Here is a 21669-nt window from a genome sequence, read left to right on the forward strand (position 1 = left end):
TGATTCAGGGAAAAAAAAAAAAAGAATGAGACAGAGCCCTTCTTCAGAAACTTCAAGATAAAAAGCAAATTGGTACATAGCAGTACATTCAAAGAGAGCTCTTCGATGGCTTAGGTTTATTTTTTAAACAATTTTAAGTGTACAATTCAATGACATTAAGTGTATTCAGTGTTGTGCAACCATTACCACTATCCATTTCCTTGTCATCAGCCCAAACAGAAATTGTGTCCCTTAGACAATTACTCACTATACTTCCTCCTCATTCTATTCTCTGTCTTCATAAATCTACTTGTTGTAGTGCCTCATATATGTGGAGTCATGTGTGTTTCCTGTTGTGTCTGGCTTTGTTCACTTAACATGTTTTCAAGATTCCCCCATATTGTGTCAAGATTTCATTTTTTCGCCCCATTTTTTTCTACTGTGGTCAAATACATATAATATTTGGGCTTCCCTCGTGGCTCAGAGGTAAAGATCTGCCTGTCAATGGAGAAAAGATGCCAGTTTGATATCTGGGTCGGGAAGATCCCCTGGAGAAGGAAATAGCAACCCAGTCCAGTATTCTTGCCTGGGAAATTCCACGGACAGAGGAGACTAGTGGGCTACAGTCCATGGGGTTACAAAGAGTCAGACATGACTTAGCGACTAAACAATAACAACATATAATATTTACCATCTTAACTGTTTTAAGTGTGCAGTTTAGTGAATTAAGTACATTCATATTATTGTGCAACTATTACCACCATCCACCAGCAGAACTTTTTTCATGTTACAAAATTAAAACCATGTTTGTATGAAATAGGAACTCCCCTTCGCTTATCCCCCCAGCCCCTGGCAACTACCATTCTACTTTTGGTCTCTATGATTTTGATGCATCTAGGTACCGCAGATAAATGGAAATTATGCAGCATTTGTCTTTTTGTGACTGACATTTCAATTAGCATAATGTCCTTAAGGTTCATCCATATCCTATGTCAGAATTTCCATCCTTTTAAAGTCAGGAAAATATTCTGTTGTATGTATAGTACAAGCTACATTTGTGTTTATGCATTCATCTGTTGATAGACATTTGGGCTGGTTCCACCTTTTGGCTGTTGTGAATAACCTTGCTAAGAATATGGGTGTACAAATATCTTTTTCAGACACTGCTTTCAGTAATTTGGGGGATATACCCAAAGGCGAAATTATTGGATCATATGGTAATTCTTTTTTTTAAAATTTTTGTGGTCCTGCTATATTGTTTTCCAGTGTGGCTGCATCACTTTACGTTTCCACCGACCGCACACAAGGATCCAATTTCTCCACTTCCTCAACAACGCTTTTATGCTTCCTTCCTTTCTTAAAGGATGAGATATATTCTAATGCATGCGTAACCACATTAAAAAAATTCCATTCATCAGTTGATGAACATTGGCTTGTTTACACCCTTTAGCCTGTTGTAAACAACGCTGCTGTGAACATTTATGTGCAAGTATTTGAATCCTGGCTTTGGATATTGTTGGAAGTGGAATTGCTGGATCCTAAGGTACTTAGGAGAAGGAAATGGCAACCCACTCCAATGTTCTCGTCTGGAAAATCCCATGGACGGAGGAGCCTGGTAGGCTGCAGTCCATGGGCTCGCGAAGAGTCAGACATGACTGAGCGACTTCACTTTCACTTTTCACTTTTATGCATTGGAGAAGGAAATGGTAATCCACTCCAGTGTTCTTGCCTGGAGAATCCCAGGATGGGGCCCGCACAGAGTCGGACACGACTGAAGCAACTTAGCAGCAGTAGCAAGGTACTTTTATAGGGTTTCCCTCGTGGCTCAGCTGGTAAAGAATCTGCCCAATGTGGGAGACCTGGGTTCGATACCTGGGTTAGGAGGGCTGCTGCTGCTGCTGCGTAGCTTCAGTCGTGTCCGACTCTGCGCGACCCCATTGACGGCAGCCCACCAGGCTCCCCCGTCCCTGGGATTCTCCGGGCAAGGACACTGGAGTGGGTTGCCATTTCCTTCTCCAATGCATGAAAGTGAAAAGTGAAAGTGAAGTAGCTCAGTCGTGTCCAACGCCTAGCGACCCCATGGACTGCAGCCCACCAGGCTCCTCCTTCCATGGGATTTTCCAGGCAAGAGTACTGGAGTGAGGTGCCATTGCCTTCTCCATTAGGAAGGCTACCCAGGTAATTTTATATTTAAGTTCTTGAGAAATCTGTAGACTTTTGAAGGAGATCGGTGCTCTGTAAGTTAGCTCTGAGCATCCTAGCATTTTGAACAAATATCCCTGGGTAGATGGGTGGATGGGTGGATGGGGGGGTGGAGGGCTGCTCTCTCTCCGGCATCCACACCGCTGCCCTCCCCCAACTTCCTTGCTTCCCGGAAAGCAGTTCTCTGAGCCTGTAACACCGGGGTCAAACGGCTGAAATGAAGCCGACCCCCGCGTCCAGTTAGGCTTGCCCGGGGGAGCGACGTTTGAGTTGCTCCCAGTGTGTCCTGCGAGGGCGGTGTGGGCAGAAGGGGCGGCTCCTCCTGGTTCTTTGAAATCTCGCCGGCTCCCCAGCCCGACCGCCCACTCTGGCGATGGCTCCGGGGCAGGCCAGGTGAGCGGCCGAGCAATCCCGAGCCCCGGGGACGGCGGGGTCGGTACCTCGGAGTCGGCGCTGAGCCCGGCTCCCAGCGCCGCCGCCCTTGTTCCCGCCCCGGGCGGTCGTTCCGGAGTCTGAGCCCAGGGAACGCGCGCTCCCTGCGGCGTGTCCTCGCCTCCAGCTTCCTCTCTGCATCCCCGACACTCCGGCCCGGGGGCGACTCCGGGTCCTCAGCCGCGCGCTGGCCTGGACTCCCCGACGTGGCCCCGCCTGGAGCCCAGACCTCCCAGCCTCGGCGTCTCCTGGAGCCTCGCGGACCCGGCGGAGCACGCCTCCCAGAGCCGGCCACCCGGGCCCTCGGCGCCCCGCGGCCCCCGGGGCGGGGACAGCGAGTGTGGGGCGGGGTGGCCTCGCCGCGGAGCCGCGGTCCTCTGATCTGCGGCGGCGAGAGCGCAACTCCTGCCGAGCCTAGCAGGGAGAAAGCCCCGAGCGGGGACCGTGCTCTTCCTGCGGGCTTCTGCGAGCAGCGGCTCGTGTCCTCCGACCTGGGCTAAAGAGCCCAGGACCCCGTCTGCCTGGCTCGGGACTCCGGAATGAATCAGGTACAGAGCGCGCCCTCCGGAGCGATGCTCCAAGGACTCCAGGGGCCCCGGGGCTTTTGAGTGAGAACGGGGGCTTTCCAAGAGACTCGCACTCGTGCTCGTATCTTCACCGGAGCCGGGCTGCCCGCTCCTTCTGTCCTTAGGCGTAGCCTCTGAGGCTCTGGAAGACAAAGTTGCGAGCCGGAGACAGCTTACCAGCAGGGGCTGCGAAGGGAGGCTTCCAGAGATGGGAGGGGTCTGGCCAGGGGGGCGAGCGCTAAACGCTGGGGCTCCAGAGGACAGCGGGTGACAGTGGGGTTCCTCTCCGAGAGGTGGGACTAAAGGAGAAAGAAAAAGATCGCTGGACAATTTCTCCCCAAATCGCAAAGCTCCTAACACCCGGTCTCCCCAAGAAGTTTTTATGCTCTTTGTTTTAAAATTGGGACTCTGAGTCTTCCAGGTAGCAAGCTTGCAGGGCCTTTTTCAGAGGTGCCCTGCCTCGGAGACACACAGGGCCGGCCAGGGACCAGGGCTGTCCCACCCTGCCTGGGTCCTTCCTGCCTGGGTGGCAAGCCTGACACCCTCTGCCGTTTAGGCTCTGGATTCTGCTTCTTAGATCTGACAGGGGCAAAGGGCAGGGCCTGAGAAGGGCAGAACTGATGCTCAGAAGAGGAAAAAACTATCTGAGGAAAATCGAGGCAAAGAGTTGGGGGAGAGATGGAACTGGAGCTGAGCCTCCCTGGGGTGCAGAGGCGCTTTAGTTCTGCCCCCAAAGGCAGGCTCCAGGCGTGTCACCTTTGAGGGATGTGGACAGCAAGCTCTCCCAGGGGTCCTTGGAGCCTTCCTGGTGTCTCCGTCCCAGGAACCTCAGACTTCCACATTTCCCCTCCCTCTCTGGATTTCCTGCCCTCCACGGAGCTCTCCAGACTCCAGCCTTCTTATTCTATCCCAGCAACCTGGTCTGATGCTTGCAGACTGTGGGACGGACTGGGCTGTAGGGAGAGCGCAGGGGATGTGGGGACTCTGGCTGGCTCTTGGATCTCTGTCCCCATCGGTGCAGCCGACAACCCCTCCCAGTATCCCAGCCCCAGCATGTGGGTCAGGTGGACCCTCCTCTTCTTGCAGCTGACCGAGGAGGCGTTGGTCCTCACTAGTAATTCCTTGCGGTCCTAGGATGTAACACCCTCCCTCTCCACAGAGCTCAGTGCTTTACAGACATCATTGATCTCTTGCCCTGGAGGATGTCTGAACTCTTATCTCAGGACACACAACCATCCCAGAAAGGACTTTGCTCCAGTGTCCCCTTTCTAAGTCACTCGGTGATTAGGCTGGGAATTCAGTCCCTACAGCCCCTGTCTGGAGACAGACCTTGGTCAATGCTGTGTGTTGGCTTCTAGGGTCTCAGCTGCCTTGGATGTAGGAATAGGAAACCCAGGGAGGAGAGGGACAGGCAGGTGCTACATAGGTTCTGTGATTTTAGAGCAGTGTTTTTCCAGAAGGAAGGAGGCCAGCTCATGGAGAGCGGTCAGGTTTGTCTCAAAGCCTTGCTTCTTCAATGGGATTCAGAACAATTTCTTTTAAGCCACAGAATGGGACAATTTCACAAGGACATAGTTCAGGCTGTCGAGACAAGGAAAGGAGTTTGGAGCAGGTCACTTTGGTTCTCTTCAGCCTCCCCACACTCCTTACTTTGCCCCTGAGAAAAAGTGCAACATTCAGAATCTTCAGTGGAATGGAAATAAACTGAGTTGGTGCCTGTTTGTCTCTATAGCAATCTAACCTTACCTAAATGAGTGGGTATGTGATTTGGATTCCTTTGTTTTCTTCCCCTGGTTCCTTTATTTCTATTCCAACCCAGTGTTCACTCTGGGCAGGTGGCTAATGGGCCAGGTTACAGGATGGCTTTAATTTGGCCTGGTTTGTGTGTAATGTCTTTTGTGTGCCGATTGTGTGTAATGTCTTTCAAAGGCTTAGGATGAAGCTTGGATTCTGGACCCCAAGGATGTTTGCAGGGACACACTGACTCATGAAGGAAAAGCTGAGTTTCGGCAGAAAGGGGAGACCTCAGCCTAGCAACATCACCCCAGAGGAATTCCCAAGAGTGTGGCACAAGGCTTCAACCAGCCAGATGGAGATCACCATGGGGGTCATGGATGAGAATGCCACCAATACATCAACCAACTATTTCCCTCTGCTTGACCCCCTTGGAGCCCAAGCTGTTTCTTTGCCCTTCAACTTCAGCTATGGTGACTATGATATGCCCTTGGATGAAGATGAGGATGTGACCAATTCCCGGACTTTCTTTGCCGCCAAGATTGTCATTGGCATGGCGCTGGTGGGTATCATGCTGGTCTGTGGTATCGGCAATTTCATCTTCATTGCTGCCCTGGCCCGCTATAAGAAGCTACGCAACCTCACCAACCTGCTGATCGCCAACCTGGCCATCTCTGATTTCCTGGTGGCCATTGTCTGCTGCCCCTTCGAGATGGACTACTATGTGGTACACCAGCTCTCCTGGGAGCATGGCCATGTGCTGTGTGCCTCTGTCAACTACCTGCGCACGGTCTCTCTCTACGTCTCCACCAATGCCCTGCTGGCCATCGCCGTCGACAGGTGAGTGGGGCTGGGACAACCAAGGAAGGACAGTTGTGATTGATGAGAGGTATCTATATTCAGAAGAACTGTGGATGCATGGAGGGGCCAAAGGTGGCCCAATTAAAGAAAGTGAGAATTCTAGTTTTCTAGCTGTAAGGAGTCAGGAGGTAGTAGAGGCCCCTAGAGTTGAGTAGCCAGAAGGCTTCTGGTCTCTCTGCTATGGGCTTGCTGATAGGTGTTGTATCTGTCCAAGGCCTAGAGGTAGACAGCCATCAGGAGATGTGGAAGGAGAAGTTTAAGTTTCAGGCAGTTACCTCTGGAGTTAACTTGGTAATCTTGAAGGAGGTTTCTATCTCATCAAGACCTACTATACTAAACATGACACCTTACTAATACCAGTTGACTTTTTAATAGTTATTATTATTTTAAAGTTTTTAATTTTATATTGGAGTATAGTAGATTAGGGCTTCCCTGGTGGCTCAGATGGAAAGAATCTGCCTGCAATATGGGAGACCTGGGTTCGACCACTGGGTTGGAAAGATCCCCTAGAGAAGGGCAAGAATGCTCCAGTATTCTTGCCTGGAGAATTCCATGGACAGAGGAGGCTGGCTACAGTCCATAGGGTCCAACAGAGTCTAGCACGACTGAGTGACTAACACTGCTACTACAACTATAGTAGATTAACAGTGTTAACACTGGTTGATTTTATTTTATTTATTTTGGTTGATTTTAAAGAAGGTTGAGGAATTTGTTTGGAAAAAAACAAACAAAACAAGTCAAAACAAAGCATATGCTTACTCTTTTAGTTTTGTTTGCAATAATCAGTTTGCTCCTTTTCATACATTAGCGTGCAACAGTACTGAAGAGCTGATTCTAGTGAAGATAAATAAAATCAGTAAGAGCAGCCTATGCCAATCTTATATCTTCAGGCTTTTCATTTAGTATAATCACCTGTGCTAATGGGCCAGAGCGGTTTTTGTGCCCTTGGGACAGTCTTTGAAGGCTCCTCTGCCCAAAGTTGAACTCTTGTTACAAAGCCGTGTTGCTGTATACAGACAGTTACCCTGAGGGTCTGACTGGGCCCCTGTGTACTTGGATCGGAACAGTCTGTCTCTCCCTCTTAACCCAGAGGGCCTGAAGCACAGATGCTCTCTGTGTCCCATGGCCCGAGGGCTCTGGTGGCATCTGGCCCACTCCTTGCAATCAGAACATCCTGGGATTGAGAGGGGGTTGAGAAGGAGCCTGGCTTTAAAACCTAGAAGCATGTCAGAGGGTTAGCACGTTAATCAGCCCCTGGTCTGTCATCTGTAGAAGGTGTTCAGAAGTGTCATCCCTGAAGAAGACTTGGCTGAGGTCCTCAACGTGAGCCATGGAGCTCCATGGTGTTCTGTCCACCCATGAACAGACCTTGGGTGACTATGTGGAAGGAGCAGGAGGGGGATAGTCAAGCAGACTATCTGCTTCCCAAGTCCTCCTCACAACTGTTGAGGAAAATCTCCAGGGACCTTGTCTCTGAACTTTTCTGAAAGTGGAAGCTACACCATCTCTTTTAGCACATGAGCAGGACAAAACATACAGGGTCATTTGCTGACGTTTCACTCTAGTAGGACATATTTTCCCAGGGGGTGCTCCCAGCCACTACAGGGGGGTAGGTAGATGCCTGCTGTGGGGTGGGCCCTTGCTGCCTGCGTGAGACCCATTTTACCAGGGAGGGGCCTACTGGTGGAAAGGGGTAACACTGGAGGAAGAAGCAGCTTCAAGGGGGATGGAAGCCAGGGTAAAATCAGGACATCGGGCTATTCTGAACATGTAAGATAAATTACTATTATGTCAATCAACTCACCTCCATCTACCAAACTCTTTCAAATTCTTATTCAACTTTCATATGAAACTCAGCTTGTCTGAAATATTGCAGGCATTTCTCTTATAGTAGGGGTTTTAATTGGGAGCATGCTTTGCATCCTGGGGACTGCTCTTGTTTAGAGTGGTGTTGTGATTGGAAACTTGAATCCAGACACTGGAGGAAACAGCGTTGCCTGCACAGGACCATCCAATGGCCTTGGCCAACTAACTGACTGCTCCAACGCATTAAGTTCATTTCGTGATGATTGTGATCTTTGTTTCAAATTATTTAGATTTTTATGTGTTTCTCACATGTCAAATTTCATTTTCATGAATAGATTCTTGTTTGACCTCATGTGTTCAGGATTTGATCAGTGATTTTCAGGTTTGATTTTGTTGTTGGTAACTAGTTTTTATCTTGATATAACAAATATGTCCACAGTTATAAAAATATCTTTAATTTTATGAATTTCTGTAGGAATAGTATGAGCAGTTAGTCTGTTGTTCAGTCATATCCAACTCTTTGTGACCCCATGGACTCTAGCCTGCCAAGCCCCTCTGTCTGAGGAATTCTCCAGGAAAGAACACTGGAGTGGGTTGCCATTTCCTTCTCCAGGGGATCTTCCCAAACCAGGGATGCAACTGGGCATTCCCACATTGTAGGCAGATTCTTTACCATCTGAGCCACCAGGGAAGCCCAAGCTGTTAGTCTATCTGGGTTTAAACTCCTACTGCACTGTCTATTGACTTCAGGGTTTTGTTATTTGACCCCTCTCTGCTTCAGATTTCTCATGTATAAAATAAGAATGATAAGAAAACCTAATGTATTGGATAGCTTTAAGGATAACATGAAATAACACATGTAGTTCTTTAGAACAATGCTTAAAGCAGAGTAAGTACTAAATAAACAGCGGATGTTATAATGTGTAAATTATCCTTTAAAGGAACAGTAATAACAAAACCAGATAAACTATGACTATTTCTGATTGGCTAGCCTCTTTGCTTTCATCATAGTGGTTGTTTTATGATTTGATTAAAGAAATAATACTACAAAGTTTCTAAGAAATACAGCTCTCAAGCTATAGTAGAATAAAACTATTTATCTCCTACCTGTTCTCTGTCTCTACTGTTGGTTCCATGGTTCTCCCAGGCATCTAACCTGGCAAATCCCTTTTGTCCTTGCTGCTTTCTCCCTTTCTCCACCATTCATTTTATTCCCAGGGCCTGACAGTACCCCCCCACCCACAAGTCATGCTCCCACCTCCCACTTTTTCAGCAAGGGCTGAACTGTCACAGTCTCCTCTTGGGCTTCCGGCCACCAGGGTTTCTCGGCTCTGCCTCTCTGCCAAACCTACTCCCTCACAATCCATCCTAAAGATTCATTCATTCACTCATTTGTTCATTCAAACAATGCATTTTTATAGAGAGCCTTTGATGTGACAAATACTATTACAAACACTGGTGAAATGATGGTGAATAAGCAAAAAAAAAAAAACCTCCCTGCACTCATGGAGCTTGATGGAGAGAGACCAGTCAGGCAAGCAAAGAAGTAAGGTAATTTCAAAACATCAGAAATACTCTGAGTAAAAGCAAAAATATACATACCCTATAAGGAAAAAGAATCAAAAAAACACGTACATGTAGGCATAACTAAATCACTTTGCTATACACCTGAACATAATGCAACATTGTAAATTAAGTGTTCCTCAATAAGACAGACAGACACACAAGCAAACACTGAGAGTGATGGAGTGTGGGAGATGCTCTAGGTGGGATTCAGGAAAAGTGTCTCATAAGAGATATTGAAACAGATCTCTGAATGATGGAGGAAAAAAAACTGGCCTTGTAAAGATTGGGAAAGAGTATTCCAGACACAGCGTGCAAAGGCCTCAAGATGGGAGCAAAATTGAAGGTTGTAGGAATAGTGAGAAGGGCCCTATAGACTGAGGGAAGAAAGCAAGACTACAGCCAAATTAATCTTCTGCCTCATACACCCCTCCCTCTCTTGCTTGAAAGACCTCTAACACCACCATTGTCTACAGAACACGGCTGGAATCTTTTCATCTGCTTTTCCAATGTCTTATTATTGAGCTCCAGACCACCTGCCAGTCTCATGCAGGGTAAACACATTGATGTCCTGTTTTCCAAAAACAGGTTGCAATTTTTTTGAGAACTGTCACCGTGGCCTATTATGTTTCTGTTCATCTAGGGCTAGGTACTTGTCGAGGGTGAAGTTTTATTAAGATTAAGTGCCCAGAGTTCACAGTCAGCAAAAGGTTATGAAAGAAGTAAGACATGATCCCTGTTCTTGGGAAGTTTGTCATCCAGGGTGCAGGGAGGGGTGAGAACTAACCCGGAAGAGTTGGAGGGGAAGTAAAGCGTCAGTTTGAAATTAAATTTGGAAAAGGGGAAGATCATCTGATACCAGAAAAGTCAAAGGAAGCCTCATGCAGGAGACAGATTATTAACTTGGCTTCAACCAGTGACTATCAGTAAAGAAGAAGAAAGGATTTCCAGGAGAGTAGAATGGTGTTTGCAAAAGCTGAGTGGTGAGAATGCTTGAGGTGAGAATGAGATCCGGGGAGGAGAGGAGGTGTGGGGACAGAGCAAAGAATGTAAGAGAGTAGAGATCAGAAAGAACAGGAGCCTGCTATAAAAAATAAACAAATGGGACCTAGTTAAACTTAAAAGCTTTTGTACAAAGGAGGAAACTATAAGCAAGGTGACAAAACAATCCTCAGAGTGGGAGAGAATAGCAAATGAAACAACTGACAAGGAACTAGTCTCCAAAATAAACAAGCATATGAAGCTCAATACCAGAAAAGCAAACAACCCAACCCAAAAGTGAGCAGAAGACTTAGACATTTCTCCAAAGAAGGCATACAGATGGCTAATAAACACATGAAAAGATGCTCAACATCGCTCATTATTAGAGAATGCAAATCAAAACTACAATGAGGTATCATTTCATACCCATCAGAATGGCCATCATCAAAAAGTCTACAAACAATAAATGTTGGAGAGGGTGTGGAGAAAAAGGAACCCTCTTACACTGTTGGTGGGAATGCAAATTGAAACAGCCACTGTGGAGAACAGACTGGAGATTCCTTGAAATGCTAGGAATAAAACTACCACACAACCCAGCAATCCCACTACTGGGCATATACCCTGAGGAAACCATAGCTGAAGAATACACATGTACCCCAATGTTCATTGCAACACTATTTACAACAGCTAGGACATGGAAGCACCCTAGATGTCCACTGACAGATGAATGGATAAAGAAATTATACATATACACAATGGAAGGTTGCTCAGCTGTTAAAAGGAATGCATTTGAGTCAGTTCTAATGAGGTGAATGAACCCAGAGCCTATTATAGAAAGCGAAGTAAGTCAGAAAGAGAAAGACAAATACTGTATATTAATGCATATATATGGAATCTAGAAAGGCGGTACTGATGAACCTATCTACAGGACAGCCATGGAGATGCAGACATAGAGAACAGACTTTTAGACACAGTGTGGGAGAGAGAAGGTGGGATGATTTGAGAGAGTAGCATTGAAACATTATACATTACCGTATGTAAAGTAGATAGCCAGTGGGAATTTGTTGTATGATACAGGGAGCCCAAAGCTGGTGCTCTGGGACACCTAGAGGGGTGGGATGGGGAGGGAAGTGGGAAGGAAGTTTAAGACGGATATGTATATCTATGTATACCTATGGCTGATTCATGTTGACATATGGCAGAAACCATCACATTATTGTAAAGTAATTATCCTCCAATTAAAAACAAAATAAAATTTAAAAAAAGTAGGACCTTGCTCTACAGGATCACAAAATCTGGGCACCAGGAGTCAGACCTGAGGGTAACAGGAAATTGAGAAAAACCCTTAGAGCGCTCTGTCCCCTAGGTCTGGGTTTCCTCTTTGATATGGAGGCAGCTGCACAATCCTCGGGGTGTATCTTTGGATCTCGGGCATATAGGGCACTGGAGTCCCTTCTTTTACCTGGAATCTAGGGAAGCTGACCAGTCAGCCTGCCTGTTGGCAGCTCTTGTCTGGATGAGGCAACTAAGGCCGGAGGAACAGCACTCAGCCTTAGGAAGCACCAGTACTTCCTGGTGAGCTTACTGGTTGTTTAAGGAGCAGGTTGTGCATTAGCTGCCCATCCCATGAGCCACCGAGTAGCCACTGTGATCACCATTTCCATGATGAGATCTGGGGCTGAGTCCCGGGGACAGAGAGGGAGCTCCAAGCCTCTTAGCTTAATCACACAACCCACTGCCATCACACAGCTAGTGGCTGGACATTTCTTTGTCTGGCAGCCTTCACTCTTTGTTCTCTGGGAAATGCTGACTCTAAGTGGATTTGAACCTGAGCCACTGTAGTGATAGACACACTGGTCAAGCCAATGGCATACTCCTAAGCAAAGAAAAGTAGTTGCCAACTGTCTAACTCCATTTTGAAACATCTATAGGTAGAAACTGACTATGATGAAAAGAAGAGAGGGGCTGCTAGGATTTCAGGAGGGAAGGATGAAGGGTTGCTTGTTCTGGGTGGAAATGGAAAGAACATTGGAGTACTGGAGAACCCACGGGATTTGGAACAAGACATGGATGGATCTGCATCATAGTTCTGTCAATTACTAGCTGCATGGCTTTTGACAGTTATTTAACTTCTTCACATCTCAGTTTGCTCATCTGTAAGATGGGCATCTTTGCTTCCTTAGCAATAGGGTTGGGGTTATCTAACGAGAAAGCAGATTTTAAAACACTCTGTAAATTGTAAGCTGCTTTACAAACTTAAGCAAATATTACTAATAATATGCCTCCCTGCTGGCTCATATAGTGAAGAATCTGCCTGCAATGCAGGAGACCTGGGTTCAATCCCTGGGTTGGGAAAATCCCCTGGAGAAGGGAATGGAAACCCACTCCAGCGTTCTTGCCTGGAGAATCCCATGGACAGAGGGGCTTGGTGGGCTACGGTCCATGGGGTCACAAAGAGTCAGACACGACTGAGTGACTTTTACTTACTAATATTGGAGTTCAGAGTATAGCATAGCTAAGGCTGGTGGCTATCCTTGAAACAGTTTTCTGCAATTTGCTTATTGGTAAATATATTTGGAAGACCTCTTGCACACCTCCTGGTGCTAACCTTGGGGATGGTGGTGGGGTGATGTCAGGATGAACTGATGGACAGTCACACATTACCCTGAAGATTAGTGCTGATGCAAAAATGAATAAATCCAATAAAGTAGATCCAATAACATAGAGCCAAGTAGCAGAGAACTTGCAAATGCAGGATTTGCCAGTAACAGGTGAAAGAAAATTGCTTGCTATACAAAATAGCTCTGAAAAATACATTTTAGGATACTAACAATTTCTTGCATATTAACAGTCTATTGTTTATATGCAGTGTCACTTTGGAGCCTCACAGTATCTCTGTGAGCTTGGAAAGATAGTTGATATTCCCATGTCAGAGATAAGGAAATCGAGTCCACAGGGCTAAAAAAATGACAAATTCACATGTTTGTGGCAAAGCTGGGATTAGATTCTTAATATTCTCATTCCTGGATCAGTGTTCTCTCTTACATGGTCATTGAAAAAACACTCTGAGTTTGAAACATCATAAAGACTTAGGAAATTACTAGTGGGAAAAGGAGGAATAGAATTGTATAGTGTAAGTTCAGATAGCAAGCAAGTATGAATACAGAAACATTCTTTGACAGAGTAATCAGCAGAATATGGTGGGGTAGATAAGGGAGAGAGATGATGAGAACAGAAGCTCTAAACTCTTAGTTTTTGCTATGGCTCAGAGCAGATTGGTTGTCCTCCTTACAGCAGGAGCGACGTGGTCTTCAGGGAGGTCCACTGCATGCATTGACAAAGGCACTGCCAACACGCTGCAGGCATTCCCACTTCACCCTTAGCATCCAGCCTGGGAGACTGGCGAGTATCAGGGTTTGTTGCTGGTGGTAGAACCTGTCAAGCAGTCAGTTGGGTGGCCAGGGTGAACCCAACCCATCCAACTTCATCTAACATCTGGAAGAAAGCAGAAGTCTTGTGCCAATGAACTCTCCAAGTGACACTCAGCGGGGTTGGCTGTCTGTGTTATGGGATGGACAGAAACAGCAGAAATATGATATGAAAAAAACAGAATGAACCTCCCCTTCCAATCAGAATTCCAAGTAAGATGACCTCAAGGGGATCAGTTGCAAAGAAAACAGAATTGTTTAGCTTTCTTCAAGCCCCTGTCATGTTTGCCCTTGGTTTTACCAGGAATAAGCTGTGGATGCATGAGGATATGTTTATTTCCAGCGTTGATTAGTCATTCCCTCCCACTTCACTTTCCATCTTTCTCCTTCTCCTGCTTCTACCCCCTGCCAGACAGAATGTCTTCCAGGAAATCAGAGCTGTCTGCCTAAGTGTGTGCGCTCGCTCTGGGAAGGATGCTTTCATGCTGCACGAACGACGCACATCCCCCAGCAAATGCTCTCTCTTCTCTCCGGACAACTGTGGCAACAGCAGTGTGGTTTAGGGGGAAAGGACAAAACCACTATCTTTTACTCTCTGTTGCTTTGTGGTTCAAAACACATGTTCATGTATATTCTCAATTGATTTTCACATCAACCATGTGAGATAGGGTTAAATGTTTTCTATTGAGAGTACTATGGTATATGACCTTGAGAAAGTCAGTCATTTCTCACTAAGTTGCATTTTCCAGCCTGAAAAATAAGATAAGCGGTCACATGCTTTTCTTTCACCTTTGCATGTAGAGCAATGGTTTTAATGTATTTAAAAGTATGGAATGAAAGCAAAACCTTGCCCACTAGTTCTATCAGAAAGGGCAAATTCTCCCAACAAGTCCTTGGAATTATCAAGTCCTATTAACTCTAAACTGTGGGGTAATTAGGATGAATTTCCCTGAAAACAGCATGAACCTGGGAATAGTGCCAGGCTAGAAACCCATAGGAAATGTTATTATTACATTTAATAATAATAGTTACCATTTATTGAGTGTATACCATGTTTAAAACTGTGCCAGAAATTGTGTGTATACTGGCACGTTTAATCTTTAAAAACAAACAGGCAAAAACTTTTGCAGATAAGGAAGTCGAGATTCAGAGAGATTAAACATAAGTTGCCTGTCCTGGGCATATATCTGGAGAAAATGCTAATTCAAAAATGTACATGCAGCCCTATGTTCAAGCCTTACTATTCATAATAGCCAAGACATGGAAACGACTTAAATGTCCATCGACAGCTGAATGGATAAAGATGTGGTACGTATATACAATGGAATATTACTTAGTCATAAACAATGAAATAATGTCACTTGCAGCAAAATGGATGGGCCTAGAGATTATCATACTCAGTGAAGTAAGTCATAAAGAGAAAGATAAATATCATAAGGTATCACTTGTATGTGAAATCTAAGAAGTGAAGTGAAATGAAGTGGTTTAGTTGTGTCTGACTCTTTGAGACCCCATGCCTACCAGGCTCCTCTGTCCTTGGAATTTTCCAGGCGAGAATACTGGAGTGGGTTGCCATAAAATATGACCTAAATGAACTTATCTATGAAACAGAAGAGACTCACAGGTATAGAGAACAGACTTGTTTTTTCCAAGGGGCAAGGGGTAGGGGTTGGGACAGGGATAGATTACCAGTTGGGGGTTAGCAGATGCAAACTATTATATATAGAATGGATAAAAAGCAAGATCCTATTGTATAGCACAGGGATGTATATTTGCTATACAGCAGAAATTAACATTGTAAAACAGCTGTCCTTCAATTAAAAATAACTTTCCTGAGGTTGTACAGCTAGTAGATGTGGGGCTGGAGCTGGCAGGCAAGTCTGCCTTTCCTGGAAGCCCACATACCATAGGTGCCATTTGATTGTGCCTCAATGTTGCAAAAATAATATCCTCCAGCACTTCCTTACTACATGTTGATACCAACTGTGTCCTTATCCTAGATATCTGGCCATTGTCCACCCGCTGAGACCCCGGATGAAGTATCAAACAGCCACCGGCTTGATTGCTTTGGTGTGGGTGGTGTCCATCCTCATTGCCATACCATCAGCCTACTTCACCACTGAAACGGTCCTCATCATTGTCAAGAGCCAGGAGAAGATTTTCTGTGGCCAGATCTGGCCAGTAGACCAGCAGATCTACTACAAGTCCTACTTCCTCTTCATCTTTGGCATCGAGTTTGTGGGCCCAGTGGTCACCATGACCCTATGCTATGCCAGGATCTCCCGAGAGCTCTGGTTCAAGGCCGTCCCTGGTTTCCAGACGGAGCAAATCCGAAAGCGACTGCGCTGTCGCCGGAAGACCGTCTTGGTGCTCATGTGCATCCTCACAGCATACGTGCTGTGCTGGGCGCCCTTCTACGGCTTCACCATCGTGCGGGACTTCTTCCCCGCAGTGTTTGTGAAGGAGAAACACTATCTCACGGCTTTCTACGTGGTCGAGTGTATTGCAATGAGCAACAGCATGATCAACACCGTGTGCTTCGTGACTGTCAAGAATAACACCATCAAGTACTTCAAGAAGATTATGCTGCTCCACTGGAAGTCCTCTTACAATGACAGTAAGTCCAGTGGGGACCTTGACCTCAAAACCACAGGGGTGCCTGCCACAGAAGAGGTGGACTGCATCAGGCTGAAATAACTCCAGAACAGGACCTTTGGGCCCCTGACAATGTGCTGAAGCCCACACTATCAACCAAGAACTCTAGGTTTGCCGCATAGGGCAAAAGAAATGGACAAATATGTCAGTTCTGTGTTCAGGAAGCTCAGAATCTCTAAAACTGGTGTGACTACACCATCACCAGTGGCTGACATTCAATTAACATCTAATTTGTGCTAAGTGTAGGCACTGGTGAAATCTATATCTGTTGATGATATTTGATTGGCAGAAAGAAATAGGGATTGAACAAAAAAAAACAAAAATGATGGGACATAGTGTGGAATAATGGGTTTTCCAGAAGGGAGCCTGAGTAGTCACTTAAGACTGTGGTCTATATGTTTGTAGGGTGAGGTTCTCTCGGGATCATCTCAGCTACTCATCAGACACTGAGATAACCTATCTCTGGGATTGTTCTTAGGCTTGAGTTCACTCCTAACACTTCCTGGCCTGGGGCAAGAATACAAAGCAGGTTCCTGGCTCTTTCTGCAATCTCCCCTTCTATCCCTGGTCCTGACTCTCACCCTGGGTACCCAGGAAAGAAAGAAACATACAAATAGGTGGTGGGGGGCCCAACAGTGAGATTCAGAGACTACAGGCTTATTGAGGGATTGTCCCTCTTTTTAATCCACCTCCTTTGTTTGGTGTTTTGAATTTGGAAATTTGGAACCAGAAGATCTGATCCAGCCTTGAATCTATCACCTGTATGGGCCTGGATAAGGCCTCTTGGAGGCAATGAAGATGATATAAAACCTGTGACAGCTACCAATGAGATGACTGTGAAGAACCAATGAGATAATATATGGGAAAACTCTTTCAACCATGCAAGTAATCAAGAGTGGACTAATAGCTATGTGTAGTGCCCTGGACAAGGAAAAGCTTGTCATCTTAGCTTATATATCATAGAATCCTCACCATCTCCCTCTTTCATATTGTTTGTGTGAATTATTCCTTTATCCCTGTTAGCAGTTCTATTTGTGCATTATGTTTCTATTAACAGATTGGTACAATAAGACGTTGAAATTTGGTGGCAGAATTGTGAAAGGAAATGGTAGCTAGGTCTCCAGTCAGAAAATGAGCTCAGGGTTTTAGAAACTTCAGAATCGGAGCATCTTTGTGATTGATCATGGAAGTATCAGTCATGCCTGTTCCTAGCCAGCATGAATCTGGGAAATGTGATACTTGTTTCTCAGTCCAGTTTCATCTCATGGGGGTGTATAAATGTGGAATGGATTTATCTTCTTATTAAATAATTCTAGAGCATCACATCTATTGATATAATGCTATTTAAGTGATGTATGTATGGTGTTTCCCCCTCCAAATATAGTCAACTCTTTAGTTTTGATGGCAAAGTTTTTTGTTTTTGTTTCTTTAATAGTTACTGTATTTGCCTGGAAGACATATTTCAAAACCTGTTTGTTTCTTTTTATTCATCATCCAGAAGATTTACCCTCTGGTTTAACTAGAATACTCTCAGAGAATGAAAACTAATTAAAATATTAGCCTGAAGCCAATCTGGTTTGGAAGGCAATTCTATTGCATTCTAAAACTAGGAAAATAGTTTTAGTTTGAACTGAAATAGTTCAGTTTGAACTGAAAAATAATAATATGACATAATTTATTGTCCTTATGTTCATTTTCCATTAGGAATGTTAAACATGAGTTGACTGTATTAAATGGGAGCTTTTTACATGTGACATTGAAACCTCTTCCTGATCAAATATCAAATTTTCACTTGTTTGCCTGTCTGTAATATTTCTAGATGTCTGTTTGTGATTGTACAATGAATGAAAATGTTATTATCAAGTGAAATAAATAGTCTCTCTCTATATATAATTATTAACCATAGTATTCCTGTAATTTCCTTCCTCCCTTATTCTTTTTCCAGTTACCGTGTGTTGGTTTTCTGAGTGAACACTGAATAGAAGCTGATTCCATGATCATATGAATTCTGAGAACAATTCTATTTCATGTTCCTCTTGCCTGTGAACTTCTCTCCATCCTAAAGAGATTTAGCTGGTTTATATTTTTTTCCTATAAATCTACTTTGGTAAAACCATAGCACCTGAGTGCCAAGACTGGAAATCTGAGGACCACTTTATGCTGATTACATTAACTAAGGCTAAATCTTTGAACAGGCTCAGTGTCCACACATGGAAAATGAGCCAGGAGATGAACCTAGGGTACTACATCTCTTTCAGATTAGCGGCTGAGTCACTGAGCTGAGCAGTGGTCTGTCCAGCTGATTGCTTCTCTAAAAACGGGTAGAAACTCCAACAGGGTGGCACTTGTACCTATGTATTTCTTCTCTATTTTCTAAATACTTTCAGTATGCAAAGAGATATGCACATTGTCCCATATAGAAGAATAAAAACATGATTTTATAAAATCAAACCATCTCCTAAACCAAAGTAAAAGAGGAGGGCAGGTTTAGAGTAAAACTTTGAGAGGTTTTGCCTAATGAGTATACATTTAAAGAATAATTTCTTAAAGACATTATGAAATGGCAGTCACCATAGCAAGCCCTGAAGCGTGAAACAAGTTCCATGCTCAGTGTGGAAAAGAATGCTAAAGAAATTGTAAGATTGCCAGAAAATTATAAACACACGTCCTGTTTCTTGAAAAATATGATTAATTTTGGAATGTGTCCACGAAGAATGAATCCAGTTCTCCTTCCTAGAGTGTAAGAATATCAAATTCCAATGATTTATTTTGCAGGTAATGAAACTGAAGTCCAGAGAGGGGAAGAGAAGTTCAATATCACGCAGCTGGTAACTGTAAGTGCCAGGGTGAGACCCCAGAGCTCCTGAAGCTCAGTCCAGAGTTTTGCTACCACAGCATTCATGAATGTAGGGAGCATCAATCTTGGAAAGAGAAGGATCCTTTCCAAGAACCCTTGAGAGGAGGTTCATCTCCAGCCTGACCTTCTCTGGAGACCCTTAAAGAGTTTAACAGAGACATTCCTGGTTCCTTTGCAAGCCAAGTTTAACTCATCCTACCCCTGGGAACTTTCAGCACAGACGTGGAGATCAGGAGGCTTTAGGGAAGAACTCCTAAAAATTTTTATAGCCATTCTTTCTTTAAATGCTCAGTTGGGGATCCCTAGGAATATAAAAGAAAGATATCAGGCCCCTGTCCCTGAGAATAGCTGCCTTGCCCTAGAAAAGCAGAGGAAAGTGATAAAGAAGAGTGGCCTAGTCTGGTGTCCAGAGGAAGGGCAGGCCTATGTGTTCAGTGGTATCAGAAGTGAAGATGAGAGGTAAAGAGACTTTGGACAAGGTCAGACTTGAACAGCACAAGTGGGTTGTATAAAAGCAGAAGGCAAGCACTTTACATGGGAAGAGAAACATTACTTTTATCTGCTCCAGTAAACCGAAATTGATCTTTTGCTGGGAGAAAAGACTTCTCACTCAACGATAAGATTGTCATCCCTGGAAGAGGTAACGAAGCACTGAAAAGAAAGCAGAGACATAAGCAATAGTGCAGGGCTTATCTGAGAGTGGGTTCTGATGGGAGGAGAGCGTGGAGGGAAGGAGAGACAGAAAGCAGCTTTGCGAAGCTGGTCTGTATGATGGGGTGAAGGAGGCATCTCATCATTAGGCGGAAAAAAGCACAGAAAGAATGTGGAGGAGAAAGTGGAAACAAAATTTGGCTGACTTTAAAAAACCTGCAGTGAGGGGCATCCACCATGTGTCAGGGGCTGAGCTGAGCAGGTCACAGGAATTATCTTGCACAGTCCTCAGAAGAGACCCTCCAAGGTGGGGGTGTGTATGACTCTTGCTTCATAGATGAGGAAACAGAGCTGCTCAAGGTCACTCAAGGAGTGAATGGTTGAGATTTGAAGGCAAGAAGCTCCACTCGTGGGCTCTAGCTTGTGATCAGTCTGCGCTGCAGCCTTTGCATGATCTTCCATGTGCCTTCTAGTATACCAAATAAATGCCTGTCTCCTTTGTGGTAAATCATCTCTTAAGTTAATCAGATTTTCTCAAAATCCAAGAATGACATAAATCCCACCTTCATTTTTCCTTCTCTGAGAAGTTTTTATTACCCTCAGCAGCTGACCCTGATATAGAGTTCTTAACCTTTGAATGTCATGGGTGCTTCTGACATCTTCTGAAGTTCATAGCCCCTTCTCAAAACAGTGTATTGAATAAAAGGTATTAAACAAAATACATAGGTATGCCAAAAAAAATCAATTATATGGACATACTCTTATCCAAATATTTTTTTTAATTTATAGTATAATTGTATCAATATTTATATTAACTTTTCTAAGTTAAATATTTAAGACCTTAAATTATCAGATTAAGATCAGGGTTATTAACTACCATGATGGTTGTTATAACTACCGAGATGGTTGGATGGCATCACCAACTCCATGGGCATGAATTTGAGCAAGTTCTGGGAGTTGGTGATGGACAGGGAAGTGCGGCAGTCCATGGGGCTGCAAAAAGTCGGACATGACTGAGCAACTGAACTGAACTGAACTGAACTGAATAACTACCATGCTTTGGAAGTAGTGATGAATGTGAATGACATTTTGAGCTCTCTTTTCAAGCTGCAATGTAATATAAAGTATCTTATCATTTCTCTTGGGAACGGTTTCAGTGACTGTTAATATTCAAGGGATGTGTTGCTTATATCATAATAGCAGGAATTACTAAAGTTTAATGATAGGTTAGTGAGAGTAACAGTGGATTTTTTCCATCAATGTTTGTGCTGTGCCCTGTCGTCTCTGACTCTCTGCAACCCCATGGACTGTAGCCTTCCAGGCTCCTCTGTCCATGGGATTCTCCAGGCAAGAATACTGGAATGGGTTGCCATGCTCTCCTCCAGGGGATCTTCCCAACCCAGGGATTGAGCCCAGGTCTCCTGGACTGCAGGCACATTCTTTACTGTCTGAGCTGCCAGGGAAGCCCACCATCAGTGTTTATGGCCCCTAAACTGGTTAAGAACACCTGCCTGAGAGGGAGGCCAAGGCAAGCACACCTCAGAGTGGGCATTGGTAGAAATGGAGATGGCAGGAAGGAAGACGCATGTGCATGTGAATGGAATTAAATCAACAGATCTTTTTTGGGGGGTACTTTTCTTATAAAAACACCTCTAGAGGCACTGTGATTCACCCACTGTCTGTCCTGTGCCTTCTCAGTGGCCCCAAACCTCATCCATGTGGCAAAAATTCATTCAAGAAGCTAGAGATGGTCTCTTTCCTTATAACCTGGATACTCAGGATTCTTTCATAAAATTATTTAACAATCATATATTGTCTTAGACTATGAAGTTACAAAAATGAATATGACATAATTTCAGCTCCTGTTCTTTAGCAATTGGTCTCAAAGAGACCAGGCATTTTGTTGATGGAAAGCACAAGACAGATTTAGCTATCAGTGACTGCTTTGCTTCTC

The 21669-nt window shown here is 44.6% G+C and overlaps 1 protein-coding gene across 1 annotated transcript; it reads left to right on the forward strand.

Annotated features, from left to right (window-relative positions):
- Positions 1 to 2746: 2746 nt before the first annotated feature.
- Positions 2747 to 18107, forward strand: PROKR1 (prokineticin receptor 1). The gene is made up of 3 exons (XM_020878576.2): positions 2747 to 3161; positions 5109 to 5753; positions 15553 to 18107. Exons 2-3 carry the CDS (start codon positions 5167 to 5169, stop codon positions 16247 to 16249), a joined length of 1284 nt encoding a protein of 427 aa, XP_020734235.2. The 5' UTR covers positions 2747 to 3161; positions 5109 to 5166; the 3' UTR covers positions 16250 to 18107.
- The last annotated feature ends 3562 nt before the right edge of the window (positions 18108 to 21669 follow it).

The sequence above is a fragment of the Odocoileus virginianus genome, chromosome 2 (assembly GCF_023699985.2).
Source record: "Odocoileus virginianus isolate 20LAN1187 ecotype Illinois chromosome 2, Ovbor_1.2, whole genome shotgun sequence".
Taxonomy (NCBI): Eukaryota; Metazoa; Chordata; class Mammalia; order Artiodactyla; family Cervidae; genus Odocoileus; species Odocoileus virginianus.